This window comes from Protopterus annectens, chromosome 1.part0 (assembly GCF_019279795.1).
Source record: "Protopterus annectens isolate FY-2018-M chromosome 1.part0, PAN1.0, whole genome shotgun sequence".
NCBI classification, from domain to species: Eukaryota; Metazoa; Chordata; order Ceratodontiformes; family Protopteridae; genus Protopterus; species Protopterus annectens.
In genome coordinates, this window is record NC_056725.1 from 837,219,679 (window position 1) to 837,232,496 (window position 12,818).

General features: G+C 39.1%; 1 protein-coding gene across 3 annotated transcripts in view; it reads right to left on the reverse strand.

The window, feature by feature from the left end:
• The window catches only part of DSE (dermatan sulfate epimerase), a 522,935-nt gene that overhangs the window by 21,538 nt on the left and 488,579 nt on the right, over positions 1–12,818 (reverse strand). For all 3 annotated transcript variants that reach the window (XM_044063585.1, XM_044063594.1, XR_006363718.1), the window contains one exon: positions 3,668–3,875. In XM_044063585.1, the coding sequence (XP_043919520.1) occupies positions 3,668–3,875 (208 nt within the window). The remainder of the gene's footprint in view (positions 1–3,667; positions 3,876–12,818) is intronic.

Consider the following 12,818-nt stretch of genomic DNA (forward strand, 5'->3'; position numbering starts at 1 on the left):
CCAGGACTGAGCCTTGTGGGACGCCACTTGTAACTGGTTTGGAGTCTGACATTGCTCCAGCAATTCTAACCATGTGGGTAAAGCATACTGACAAACTAATTAGACTGAAATGATTATTTAATGAAAGAAAAATCCCTTTTCCATGTCTAGGGACCTGAATTTTGTCTGTGACTTAAACAGAACATGCTAGAGAGACAAATATGTGCCCCAGAGATTGCCCCTCATATGGAACAGACCTCCCATCCACATGAAGCTGAGTTCTTCTATTATCCAGTTTAACTACAACCTAGACTAATGGTTGAGGAATAGGAAATTTAGACTGAGCTTGTCACCCACTTCCCTTATGGACAGAGGTAGCTCATAAATGCGTAGGCCTCAGTCTCCTTTTTTGGATACAGGACATTATTATTCTTTCAGGAAAACTTGGCTTGGCTTAGAAAGCCCCTCCCAAGTTCTTAGCCTAGTAAAAATCTATAAATCTATGAAGCTGTGCAAAATTACAGATAATTTTGTTTTTTCAAAATACAGTGACCTTGGGGCAGGATTCCTTCCCAAAATGAGCAACTTGAGTTCAGCTTGCAGTTTACATTACAGAGAAATGACAGTGGAGAGAAAGTGATAAGTGCAGGAGGCTAGGTTCCTTTACCTGGGGGCAGAGAACCCAGTTTCTGAGAACAGTGATCCCCACGTATGTTTGGGGGAGCTCATAACATGTGAGTACAAGGTACATTGGCATGATGTTGAACAATGGCGAATGCACGCTTTCCATCCTGATAGTGATCCTTCAGTGCATACCTTAGCATTAGGGGATACGTTCAAGTAAAATGCTATTCCAGCAATGTTACTGTGAAATTCTACTAACCACTCTTCAACTAAAGAGTAGCAAAGAATAAATTAATGTGTCATTACTGGATTCCCAGAGGACGGAGGTTGGTGTTGCCAGTAGTGAGGGGCAATAAAATTGCAACAGCTTTGTTGTAATGCTACAGAAACTCGAGCGAGGAATACACCACACAGGAAATCTATGCTTAATATTCTGTCCCAGGGTCATTTTTCATTTAGGAAGTTATTCATTTGGAGTTTCTGTTCATTGAATTGCAGATCAACAAAATCAAAACATTCCGAGGATCAGATCTACATACTGCTAATTTTAGGCAACTTATGCCATCACTAAGTCATTTTCTGCTGATAAATACAGTGCTTCTATACTAAAATAAAATGTCTTCTACTACGAAAAGCTCACATTGTCAAGTTCCATTATCTATAATTAAGTCTTGTGCTCTCATTAACTTGTGCCTCTACACTGCTACAGTCGTCAGTAGTAAAACATCCAGCCTGCTTTAGAAAGGAAGCCCTCATACCTCTCAACTGTCCTTGATTTTCAGAGACATCACTGACTTTATCTCAGAATTTTGCTTTGTCCCTATTAATCTCTCCTAAAAATTTTGATTTGGGGAAAAATGAGATGGATTACACATAAATAATGACAATAAATAGAGTTATATACTCCTTTCACTTCCAGAAATGCACACTAATTCACATTATCTTATCTTGTCAGATTCTCATGTTAATAATGCAACTAATATTCTTAAAAGTGTTCTGATTGCCCAAGATTATTTCTGGATTTGTCCATGAATCCTAAGGCAAGGAGCAAAGAGCTACGTTCAACAGTCAGGCTGCTTTCTAGAAGTTTCTGCAAAGAGGTTAAATTTCATTAAAGTTTGATCTCTCTGTCTGCTTTCCTACTTTCACTCTCTCATAAATCAGTTTGTAAACCATAGCCCCTTGTAACAACAAACAAAGTGTATGTTTTAACAACAAAGATCTTGGTCAGGAGCATTGAGAATAAGTTATTGCTAACAGATTGAAATTTATCTAAATGATAACCAAAAGCCACACTCTCAACACCATCAGTGTGTATAAATCAGAAAATAAAACAACTGCAATATAAAAAGAGCCACAGTCAGGAAATTACTGAGCACTTTTATGTCTTTGTTATAAGACCTCTTTGCAGTAACACAAAAACACACACATTGAAGCACAGAGCTCTTAAAAGCTCTCCCTACTGATCACATATCATACAACCACCAGTCACCTTGAAAGCAAACCTTGCACCAGGATTAAATGATTCAATGAATATTAAGTGCATTCTGAAGAAGAAAGCTGCCTAACTGTATTTTTGTTTTCAAAGTTTGTACATGTTGCAGTATATTGTAATATATTTTAGTTGTTTTTGCCAGGATCACCAGTGTAACGTGTAATCCCCTACAGTTCAATTAAATGGGAACTCATGACTGCCAGAAAGGGAAGACAGTGATAATCTCCAGTTCAGAGATAAGGTAGTAGCAAGAAACACCTCATTAGCAACTCATTAACATGTCTCTGAATCGAGCACTGTGCTGTCAGACCTGATTTCACTAGAATTCCTCATGTTGGCCCACATTTTTTGTAGAGGGCTTCCCCCAAGCATTGCAGTCGTACAGAAACCTTCCAACATGCATATATAAAACGCGGACACATGCACAACACACGCACGCACACACACACACACACACACACACACACACACACACTCATTCACACACACACACAGACACACACACACTCACACACACACACACACACACACACACACACACACACACACACACACACACACACACACACATACTCATTCACACACACACACACACACACACACACACACACACACACACACACACACACACAGACACACAAACATATATATTCAGGCGGCTGCAAACTTGACATAATAGACACATCTGTTCTCAAGGGACCACACATTTACACATCTGCATGCATGCTCAAACACACACACGCACACACACACACATATATTCAGGCGGCTGCAAACTTGACATAATAGACACATCTGTTCTCAAGGGACCACACATTTACACATCTGCATGCATGCTCAAACACACACACACACACACACACACACACACACACACACACACACACACACACACACACACACACACACACACACACACACACACTTACAGAAATGACTTTGCTTTCAGAATCTCGCATAGGGTGACCACTCAGCCCTGCACACACACACTCTCACATACACACACAGACGTGGACATATGGACACATGCTTGCACACACGTGCACACACGCAGTCACATGTACGCACACACAGATGACTTCTTGATACCTACCCACAGTCACATTATGACCATCTGTTATCTCACAGGAGTGAATGGATGTACACTGTCAAACAATGCTGTACCTGTTTTCATCCTTATGGCCAACTTAATGCAGTAGAGCAATTCTCTGAATCACTGCCACACTATTCTAGTGTTTGTATCATTTCTGGGAGAGGCGACATTGCTAATTAGCATTAGCCACACTCCTGGACTACCACATTTGCATGGGGCTCACCAGTGATACCTCTGTCCATGCTACGGCCAGTGACTTCCATACTGCTGTAGCAGGACAGAGAGAGCACTGAATTGCTCAGGCTTATTGCACCATGAAAACCTTCCATGTAAAATGCTTATACAGTGCAATAAACCTTTCTTAATCTGAGGATCAATCATATCCTGGATGTGGTTTATTCTGTGGAGTGTTTGTTTTATTATCTGTAAATAGTGCCGTTACCTCCAAAAACAGTATCTCTATAATCAATTCATACCAGAGGAATTCAGTGTGAAGTGTGCACCAACGTTGTCCTTTTGCTGGACTGCCTGGGCCTTCTACCACTCTATTCTTTCGGATCTGCTCTGCCAACCAGTTTCCACTGCCGTTGCGCATGACATATTTATCAAGAAAAACAAGCTGACTTTCTGGGCCATAGAACCAGTTGTAATTGGAATCAGCTATTGCCACACTTCTTTGGAAACCTTAAAATGGAGTAAAAGAGAGAGGTAGTTTATTAGACTAAAAAAGTAAAGAGAAAACAAAAACAGTACTATATGCAAACATCACTGCCTCTGCACTTGGTAGGAGAATACTTATATTCATGATAACAATAAGGAAACATCATTTCTGTACAGTATTACAACTGCTGACATCATGCATTTTATGAAACGTTCATCACAATAGTATTATATGGAGGGAGCTTTATAGGTTCATAGCTATATACCAAGCTAATGACCACAAGGGCCACTACAAGCGTAGTCAAGCTTCCCAAATATATCCAGCAAGTTTTTTGTTTCCATAAACGTTACTTTTATGGGTATATTTTAATGTTTACATGTAAGCTAGAGCATGGGTAATCAAGCATTTAAAGATGGACTCTGTCCTTTAGAGTCATAGGTGTTAGACCAGTGAGCATCCACTGGACCAGCTTACATTTTAATACAGTTAGGGAAGACCTCCGCTTCACCTGGATGGGAAGCCTGTTCCAGGCAGGGGGTATTTTCTGAAACAAATACCTGTCCTTCCAACAAGTCCTATTTACATAGCAGGCAAGCTTTAAATCTCTGGATCGGCTAATTCTGATGCCATTTATTTTGTGGATATACAAAAGGTCTATCAGAGCAGGATCCAAGGATGCCTTGTATACCAAGAATAGATCGCTCTTCAACAATCTGTAAGAGACAGAGTATAGAGATAGAGCTTTGGAGATATTGCTAACACCATGTATTCTTTTTGTGTGGCACCTCTGTGTGTTTCCAGTTTTTGTATGTGCCTTGTCATGTGCATACTAAAGGGGGCGTTGTACTCAATGATGGGTCTGATAAGGGCCAAATATGGTACAACAATGACTTCCTTGGACCTGTTAGAGCAAAGTTTTTTAAAGGAAGTACTTCATTCATTCATTCCCCAATAGCACACAATCTGTGTACACCTTTAAAATATTTTATGTTGGAAGTGCTTAACACTTATGCAATTGTATGAAAATCCACATCTTTTATATCCGAGTTCTACTATAAGTGAAAATGTATCAGGAATTTCCATAACGTAATGTCATATAATGTCTATTTAACTATATTAGTAATCAAAAGCATATACATTACTTGGTAGTCTAGGCATTCTGAAGTACTTATCAGAAAATAGGATGCTATTTCTTAATTAAAGCTGTGAATTTTAACTGACATAAGTACAGCTCTTGCAAGTAACCACATGTGCAGATCATCTTCTATGAAAGCTGCAAGAGGTGAAAATTATAGCTCAGTTAACTGGTGTCCTCTGCCGTTCCCTGATATGTCACCACCTCAGTTAAATAAAAAAGACCTGTCAAAGGTGAGGATAAAAAAAAAAACAAACATAAGAGACATAAAGTGTTTCAGCCGTCAGCATAAATACAGTATCCCCATTACTTCCTGATTGTGGCACTCCATGACCACATTATCGGCATCTGCTTCCCAAACCCTGTAACACCTTGCTCCCTGGTCAGCTACCCACCTCTCCCTGCCCTGGCCATACCACTGCACACAGGTACCATTTGTAAAAAAAACAGCATGCAAGTGGGGAACAGCCTGCAATGCTGTTAAAGCTGTTTGCAGTTTGAACCATAAGGGGTTTAGCCAGGTGCAACAAAACTGTAACAAAAAGGATAAAATTCTGGATTAAGTCCTAACCAATGCAGAAAATGTTGCGGAGTTCAAAGGTTAAGGTATTGTTACCCTGCGCTGAATGTGCCACTGTGTTGTTTAAAATGAAGAAATGAGACAAAATAAAAAAGACAGACTATAATGCAGCATTTTTCTGGAATAGCTTGCACTGCTGTGGTGGGAAGGGGTTGAAGATGAGCTATGAGATTGGGGCAAATCAGTTGAGTAAGCTAGCTGTGGGAATTCGGCAGAGACAGAGTACTTAGGGTTATGGACATGAGGAAGGGACCTAAAAGGCAAAAGAGGGAGGACCAGTGTGGCTACATAAAATGAAGGGATAGCAATATGGATTCATTATAGAGCCTACAGGAGATAGAAAGGAGGGGTGAGGAGGTAGTACAGGAGGAGGCTAACAAAAAGGCAACAAAGATGGTAAAGACAGCAAGGGATATAGTTCAAAGGAGTTAGCGGAAGGGAAATGCAAAAGTCAAGAAGGCAAATGAGAACTTTTAGGTGCATATCAGAAAGAAGACCTGGCTTGGCAGAGCAAAGGAAAACAAAGTAAAGATGGAGGGGAGATCACAGAAGACTGGGAAAAATCAGATGTGCTGTATCTCTCTTTACAAAGGAAAGTAAGGGCTGGATACCACACATTGGGGAATACAAGGCAGAATAGCAATAACAATGGAGGGACACATACCTTTCAACCTTTTAGTGCAAGAAATCTGGACGAAGCTTGACGTAATGGGGGGACAAAGGCCCAAAAATAGAGACAGATTTTAAATGCTGTTCTTATAAACTTAGAAAGTTTATAGAAAAAAAGGATTTTTGTTAACATGCATTTCATGAAGGATTTGAAGTCTGAACATCAAATGTATGTCGTTATCTAGTGACTACAATCCTCCGATCATCCCAGTGATTTGCGAGAAAACTGCAAATTTTAAGGAACAAACAAAAAATGTGAGGCAATAATCTGGACATTCTGCAAAAATCTGTACAATTGAAAGGTATGGATAGACATCGGAATAAAAAGGGAAGAGATTCAGATGGAACTGGCTTCTCTTAGGAAAGATAAAGAAGGACAGATAGGCTGCTCCCAAGAATCCACAAGAATCGGGCCCATGTCTTAGCAGACCCCCAAATAGATATCAACAGATCACAGGAACTGAGCAACTGTGATGTTAGTATACATAATTAGTGGGGGGAGGTGGTTAGGGGGTGCAGGGGGAGGTAAGTGTTTTAGTTTTTGCCTGCCCTAGGATTAACCCTAGGAGCAGAGTATACATAATATATGATAATGTTCTGTTCTCAACATTTTTATGTCATTTCAGTCATTGATGACTAGTACTGTCAACAAAAACAAATAGACCCATGCACACACACACACACACACTCACACACACACACACACATATATATATATATATATATATATATATATATATATATATATATATATACATATATGTATATACACATATATAGTTACAGAGACATGGAGGCTGCAGTCCTCCCAGTGGGGGTTGTATGGGAGCTAGACTCTCTACAAATGGCGTTTGCTTCTGTACAAATGGTATTTGCCTTTCTATGTTTTCATGTTTTTTTCAATAAAGATTCCACGAATGTAATTTCATCAATGGAGTGCTAGTCGATTAATTTTGTTTTCCGTTTTTAGTTAAATGGCTTGTTCCAAGGTGATTACAAGGAAACTAAATTCTCAGGGATAAGGGGGAGCCAACAATGTTGGTAGAAGAAGTAAAGTTAGCACTAAATCTGGACAATAATATGTTACCTATACCCTTGGGCTCCGAATGGGTCTGTGCAGTGTTGGACATTATGTTCCTTATTTTTCTGAAATGGCTGAAGAAAGACTTGCAATTCTGTTTAAAATCTGTAACAACATTATGTTCGTACTCTGCTTTACTTTTTCTAGTAATGATTTTAAATTCTTTGCTAACATGTTTCTGTGTAGTCTTGAGGTAGGGAGATTGGGATTTTTTGCAAGTTTCAATTATTTTCCTTCTTTGCTTTGCACTTTATTAATCCAGTCCTCTACAAACTTCCAAGAGGAGTGCAAACCAATCCTAGATTTTAGTGAAAGGTCAGATAGTGTGCCCTGTAGTTTCCTATTAGTCTTCTGGTCATCTTTGTGAAAACAATAGATAGATGCACTTCATTCAGGGATATATTAAATAACCGGATGTCTGGAACATGCATGGTGGACTGATATCCATCAAAAGTGCAGTACAGGCATCAATGAAATGTACAATTAAACTCAATTAGGAAACATGCCTTTTTCTACATTTCACATTCCTCTGTAGTCCTGTTGATTCTTACGTAGTAACTATACAATTAAGAAATATCATATAGTCCCTTTCAGAAAAGCAGATGTGATAACCATATACCTCTCAAGTGTAGCTCATTACAAGGAACGTACCTCATTTGGAGTCTTAAAAAGTTCATGTTCCTCAAAGTTCCACACTGAAAGTGTCTGTCACACATTCAGTGTTAGGAATTGTTTAACTGATATCCATTGTAAATAGAAAAGAATCTCATTAATTCATTAAAATCTTTTTTAAAAGTAAAACCAGCATATTTTAACCAACCTATGACCTTCCTAGTTGAAGCTGTCTGTAAGCTGTTAGTATCTGTTCCACATTTGCCCATGTGTTCCACATTATGAGGGCTAGTGTTCCTCATTTTGGAGATGGAAGGTTGAGAGCTAAAGTGGTTGTTGTTGTTGTCTTTCGGCTTTTCCTGATTAGGGGTCGCCACAGCAGAACTCCGGTCCACTAATGATTGGCAGTAGATTTTCACGAATGCCGAGGTGCCAGCTCGACGTTCAACCTTCAACGAAGGCACGCCCATTTACGCATATCTTTCGAACGCCCACCCAACCACGAGGAGGATATGCAGACTCCACACAGAAGGCACTCTCCGCACTCCAGCCGAGAATCGAACGGGAGAACCCAGTGGTAACATTCATAAATGTGAACAAGTAAGCACACTATGTTATGAATATACGTCATGCTCATGCTAATGGATGTATGTGGATTACAAGTGCCTATGGGCTTCAGTGATGTCATAATAAATTTCTACAAGCTGCTATTGCCAATTAAAACATTACATTTGATAAAAAGCAGGAGTTAAATCACAGTGTAGAAAAAATATTTGACAGATAGTTTGAACTAACAAATCAAATTTCATAGCTGAGACAAGGATAAATACTGTAAAACTCAACATTTTGCATTTAAATTACACCAATGTTTATTTGATTTCATTTGTTAACTGAAGACCTGTGATTATTGTTTCGTCTTATGGCTAAATGTGAGTGAGTATCATTTTGTAAGTTTTCCTCAACTTGCAGTAAATATGAAATGAAAATATTTACTGGTACACCTACTGCATACACACTGGTACGACATCAAAAGTACACTCTCTACACAAGTCTCCTCTTACAAATTCTTTGAATATTTAAGTATGACTGCATCAGAGCTACATTATGACCCTGCTAAAGTTTCAGCATCAGCATTTTGCCTTCAGCAATGAAAATTTGTAGTACTTAGTTAAATCCTGTATGAAACTCTTGTCAGTATTGCCAGGTGCTGAAACCAGATACTGACCAACCTTCAGGCTAGGACTCCTCTAGTAGCTGTACACATTATTTTACATCACTGGAAATTGCTTAGCATGAATCAAACCACACCTGGTTGTCACAAATGTCTTGATGGTGTCTGAGGTGTGTGTGTGTGTGTGTGTGTGTGTGTGTGTGTGTGTGTGTGTGTGTGTGTGTGTGCGTGCGTGCGTGCGTGCGTGTGTGTGTGTGTGTGTGTGTGTGTGTGTGTGTGTGTGTGTGTGTGTGTGTGTGTAATTTATTTTTGTGTGTTTATAAATATATATTTGTATATATATGATTTTTTAATGTCTTGCTTCCCAGGCTCCACCCTAATAATAGATCCTTAGTCATCATTTGCTCCAATGTATATTTTGGAGAACCAAGAAGGAAAATGAACAATTCGGCCTCCACTGCTGTCTCTGAATCATCTGAAAATGTTGTTTAGCTGCCTGGTCAGAACTGGCAGTGGATAAGAAACATCCTGCAGTGAGGACGTCATCTAAGCCTTTACCTTTTCTCTTCCTTCCTCCCAGCAGTGGATTTTAACAGATTACACAATAACACATGTGCCTGGCACATTCCTGCTGTGCTTGTATCAGTTTAAGTGTTCAGCAAAGCGCTGTGATGTTTGTCTCTAGCAGCAGTTACTCATCAACGCAGCAAACTTGTGATGCTCTTACATTTCAAAGGGTTTGAAAACCTGGAACACTAACCATTGAAATGTATACTATGGCTTTGTGCCAGATGGACAGCTGAACTTTTGACCACTAATAGCATTATTAAAGATCTATGTGTAGTTGTGTATTCATGAGCCAGTGTAACGAAACTTTTTTCAGTGAAATTATTCTATTTTCTAGTCAGAGCAAATCGCATCCTTGGCTTTTATCATTTGTTCCATCTTGTGCTAGTTGTATAAATATTTTCCTGTGAGTCATTCATCCACTTTAGTATTTTCTGTAATATTTTCAAAATTTCAATGTAGTTGTACAATGTCTTGGCAAATGAATTTCAAAACTGCTTGTATATGGAGAAGGTTGATTTAGTACATCTAAGTGCTATCAGTTATAATCAAACAGCTCTCTTTATTGTCTCAAAGTTGTTTTCAGTAAAATTGTTTCTCTAAGTTGAATATCTGCTTATGTTTACCATTGGAAAATGTGCTTTTTTGTGTGTGTGTGTGTGTGTGTGTGTGTGTGTGTGTGTGTATGTGTGTGTGTGTGTGTGTGTGTGTGTGTGTGTGTGTGTGTGTGTGTATGTGTATGTGAGGAGGGAGTGGCACTCCCTAGACAGACAATGTTCCAATTACCACCAGACGGATGACATCTGCTTGACGGTACTTTCATTGAAGGATTTTTGGACTTTTTGCAGTATCAGTGAAATCAAATTACACTTTCAATTAATAGATTATGTTTATTGTTTTTGTTAGAAAGATTCATTTGACTTAATTGTGCTGCAATTTACATTTTTGTATGTTTTACATGGCTTTCTAATTTTACTGCTATGCTATCACTGTCTTTTTTATGATCTGTAATTGCAGTCCTGTAGTAGGGTAAACTTTCACTGAAAGTGGCATTTTCTGTTTCTCCATGGTTATACAGCCATGAAAGCAGTATTTATCAGTAAAGGGGGCACAGGTACAAAGTGTCCTACATAGAGAGAGAAGGGGGAGCTTTTCCTTTTAAAAAAACGTTGGTTTTCTATATAATTTTACTAGTTTCAATGAAACTGCATTTCTCTATGCAGTAATGCAGTTTTAGTTACGATTTTGCTCACATTGTTTTCATTGCACTGGTGACATAAGTTAGATATCATTCAGTATGTGAATATAGACTTACAAAACAACTCCCATATAACAAAGTAAATGTGACTGAAAGTAATAAAAGTTAACACTCACAATCAATTATAATTTCTAAAGCAATTTTTTAAACAGTTATGCCACTTTTAAAATTGTCAGTTTCAAAACTCACAGCCTTGAGAAGCCTTCAAAGGGGTTGCCACCTGAAAATCAAGTCATAAACTCTCTTCCCAATCCATCTATCCAGATTATTTTTAAACTGAGATAATAGATTTTCCTTCCTTAACATGTTCCACAACCTACCAGCCCATGAATGAAAAGAATTCCATAAAATGTTAGTCCTCTGATACACATCATTAACCAACAATTTATTATTTCTTGCATTCATTAAATACCCAGCTTAATTAATGTCTACCCTTACTGCATATGAATCATTATAAATACATACCTTTTTGCATCACGTCTCCTCTGATAAACTTGTAATTCATGAACAGAGACAATGCTTCTACTCTACTAATATAACCCTGCCCTTTTGGCCCTACAATTTGTCTAGTAAAGAATTTCCGTAGTCTGTCTAGTATCCTAATACATAGTTTACCATACGAACAGACAATAGCCCCATACTCAAAAATGGGACGGACAATAGCTGTTGACAAAAACACGTTTGCATCTCTGCAAAATATTATTCTGAAAATGTCACCCAGTTCATAATAACATCGCCTGATAACACCCAATAGATTGGATTTAAAGTTTAACCTATAATCAGTATTGATGCCCATATCTTTAATAACATTAACCTCCTACAAGACTGTGCCTTTCACAACATAAGGATAACCAGGATTATTAACACCAAAATGTATAATCTTAGTTTTCCTGATTATCCGCCAAAGGAAAAACATAACTGGCACCCATAATGTGACCACAAACTTAATTGTAACAAACATTTTAAAAATAAATTGCACAGGACACTAAGGATAATCACAAGGCTTTCTTTATGTTAGGAACCTGGGTGGGAATTCCCACATATGCTCAGAATTAATCCAAAATGACAAAAAATACACCGAACCCACAGACATTGCCAACATCCTAGCTGACAGGTTCAGCGCAAACTTCTCCCCCCCCCACCAAAAGGGCAAATATCTATCCCAGCAGAGTGCTGCCCCCCTGACATCTCAGATGCTCAGGTAAGAGCCGCCCTCTCCAAAGCAAAAAATGCAGCATCAATGGGACCAGACGGTGTCCCGGGCTGCGTCCTACATGAACTCCAAGAAGAGCTAAACCCAAACATAAAACTACTATTCAATCTCAGCCTTACTACAGGATATGTACCCAAAGAGTGGCGTACAGCAACAGTGGTCCCTCTCCACAAAGGTGGTGCCTCAACGGACCCTGGAAACTATCACCCCATAAGCCTGACTAGCTTGGTCTGCAAAGCTATGGAAAGGATCATCATGGACCTCATAAATAAAGATATTGGGGACCTACAGACACTGGATCCTACCCAGTTCGGCTTTGTTAAGGGCAGATCCTGCCTCTTAAACCTGGTTAACTTCTTTGAAACAGTCACCAAGGCCATTGACGAGGGGAAGGTGGTCCACACAACCTACCTGGACCTTGCAAAAGCCTTCGATACAATACCCCACTCGGGCATTATAGATAATCTCACCAGCTTAAATATAAACCCCTATGTCACTAGATGGGTTGCAAACTGGCTCAAGGACAGAACCCACATGGTTAGAATTGCTGGAGCCATGTCAGACTCCAAACCAGTTATAAGTGACGTCCCACAAGGCTCAGTCCTGGGACCTCTCTTGTTCGGTATATATTTCTCGGAGGTACAGGCTAACACGGAAGGACTGTGGCTGATCAAGTTCGC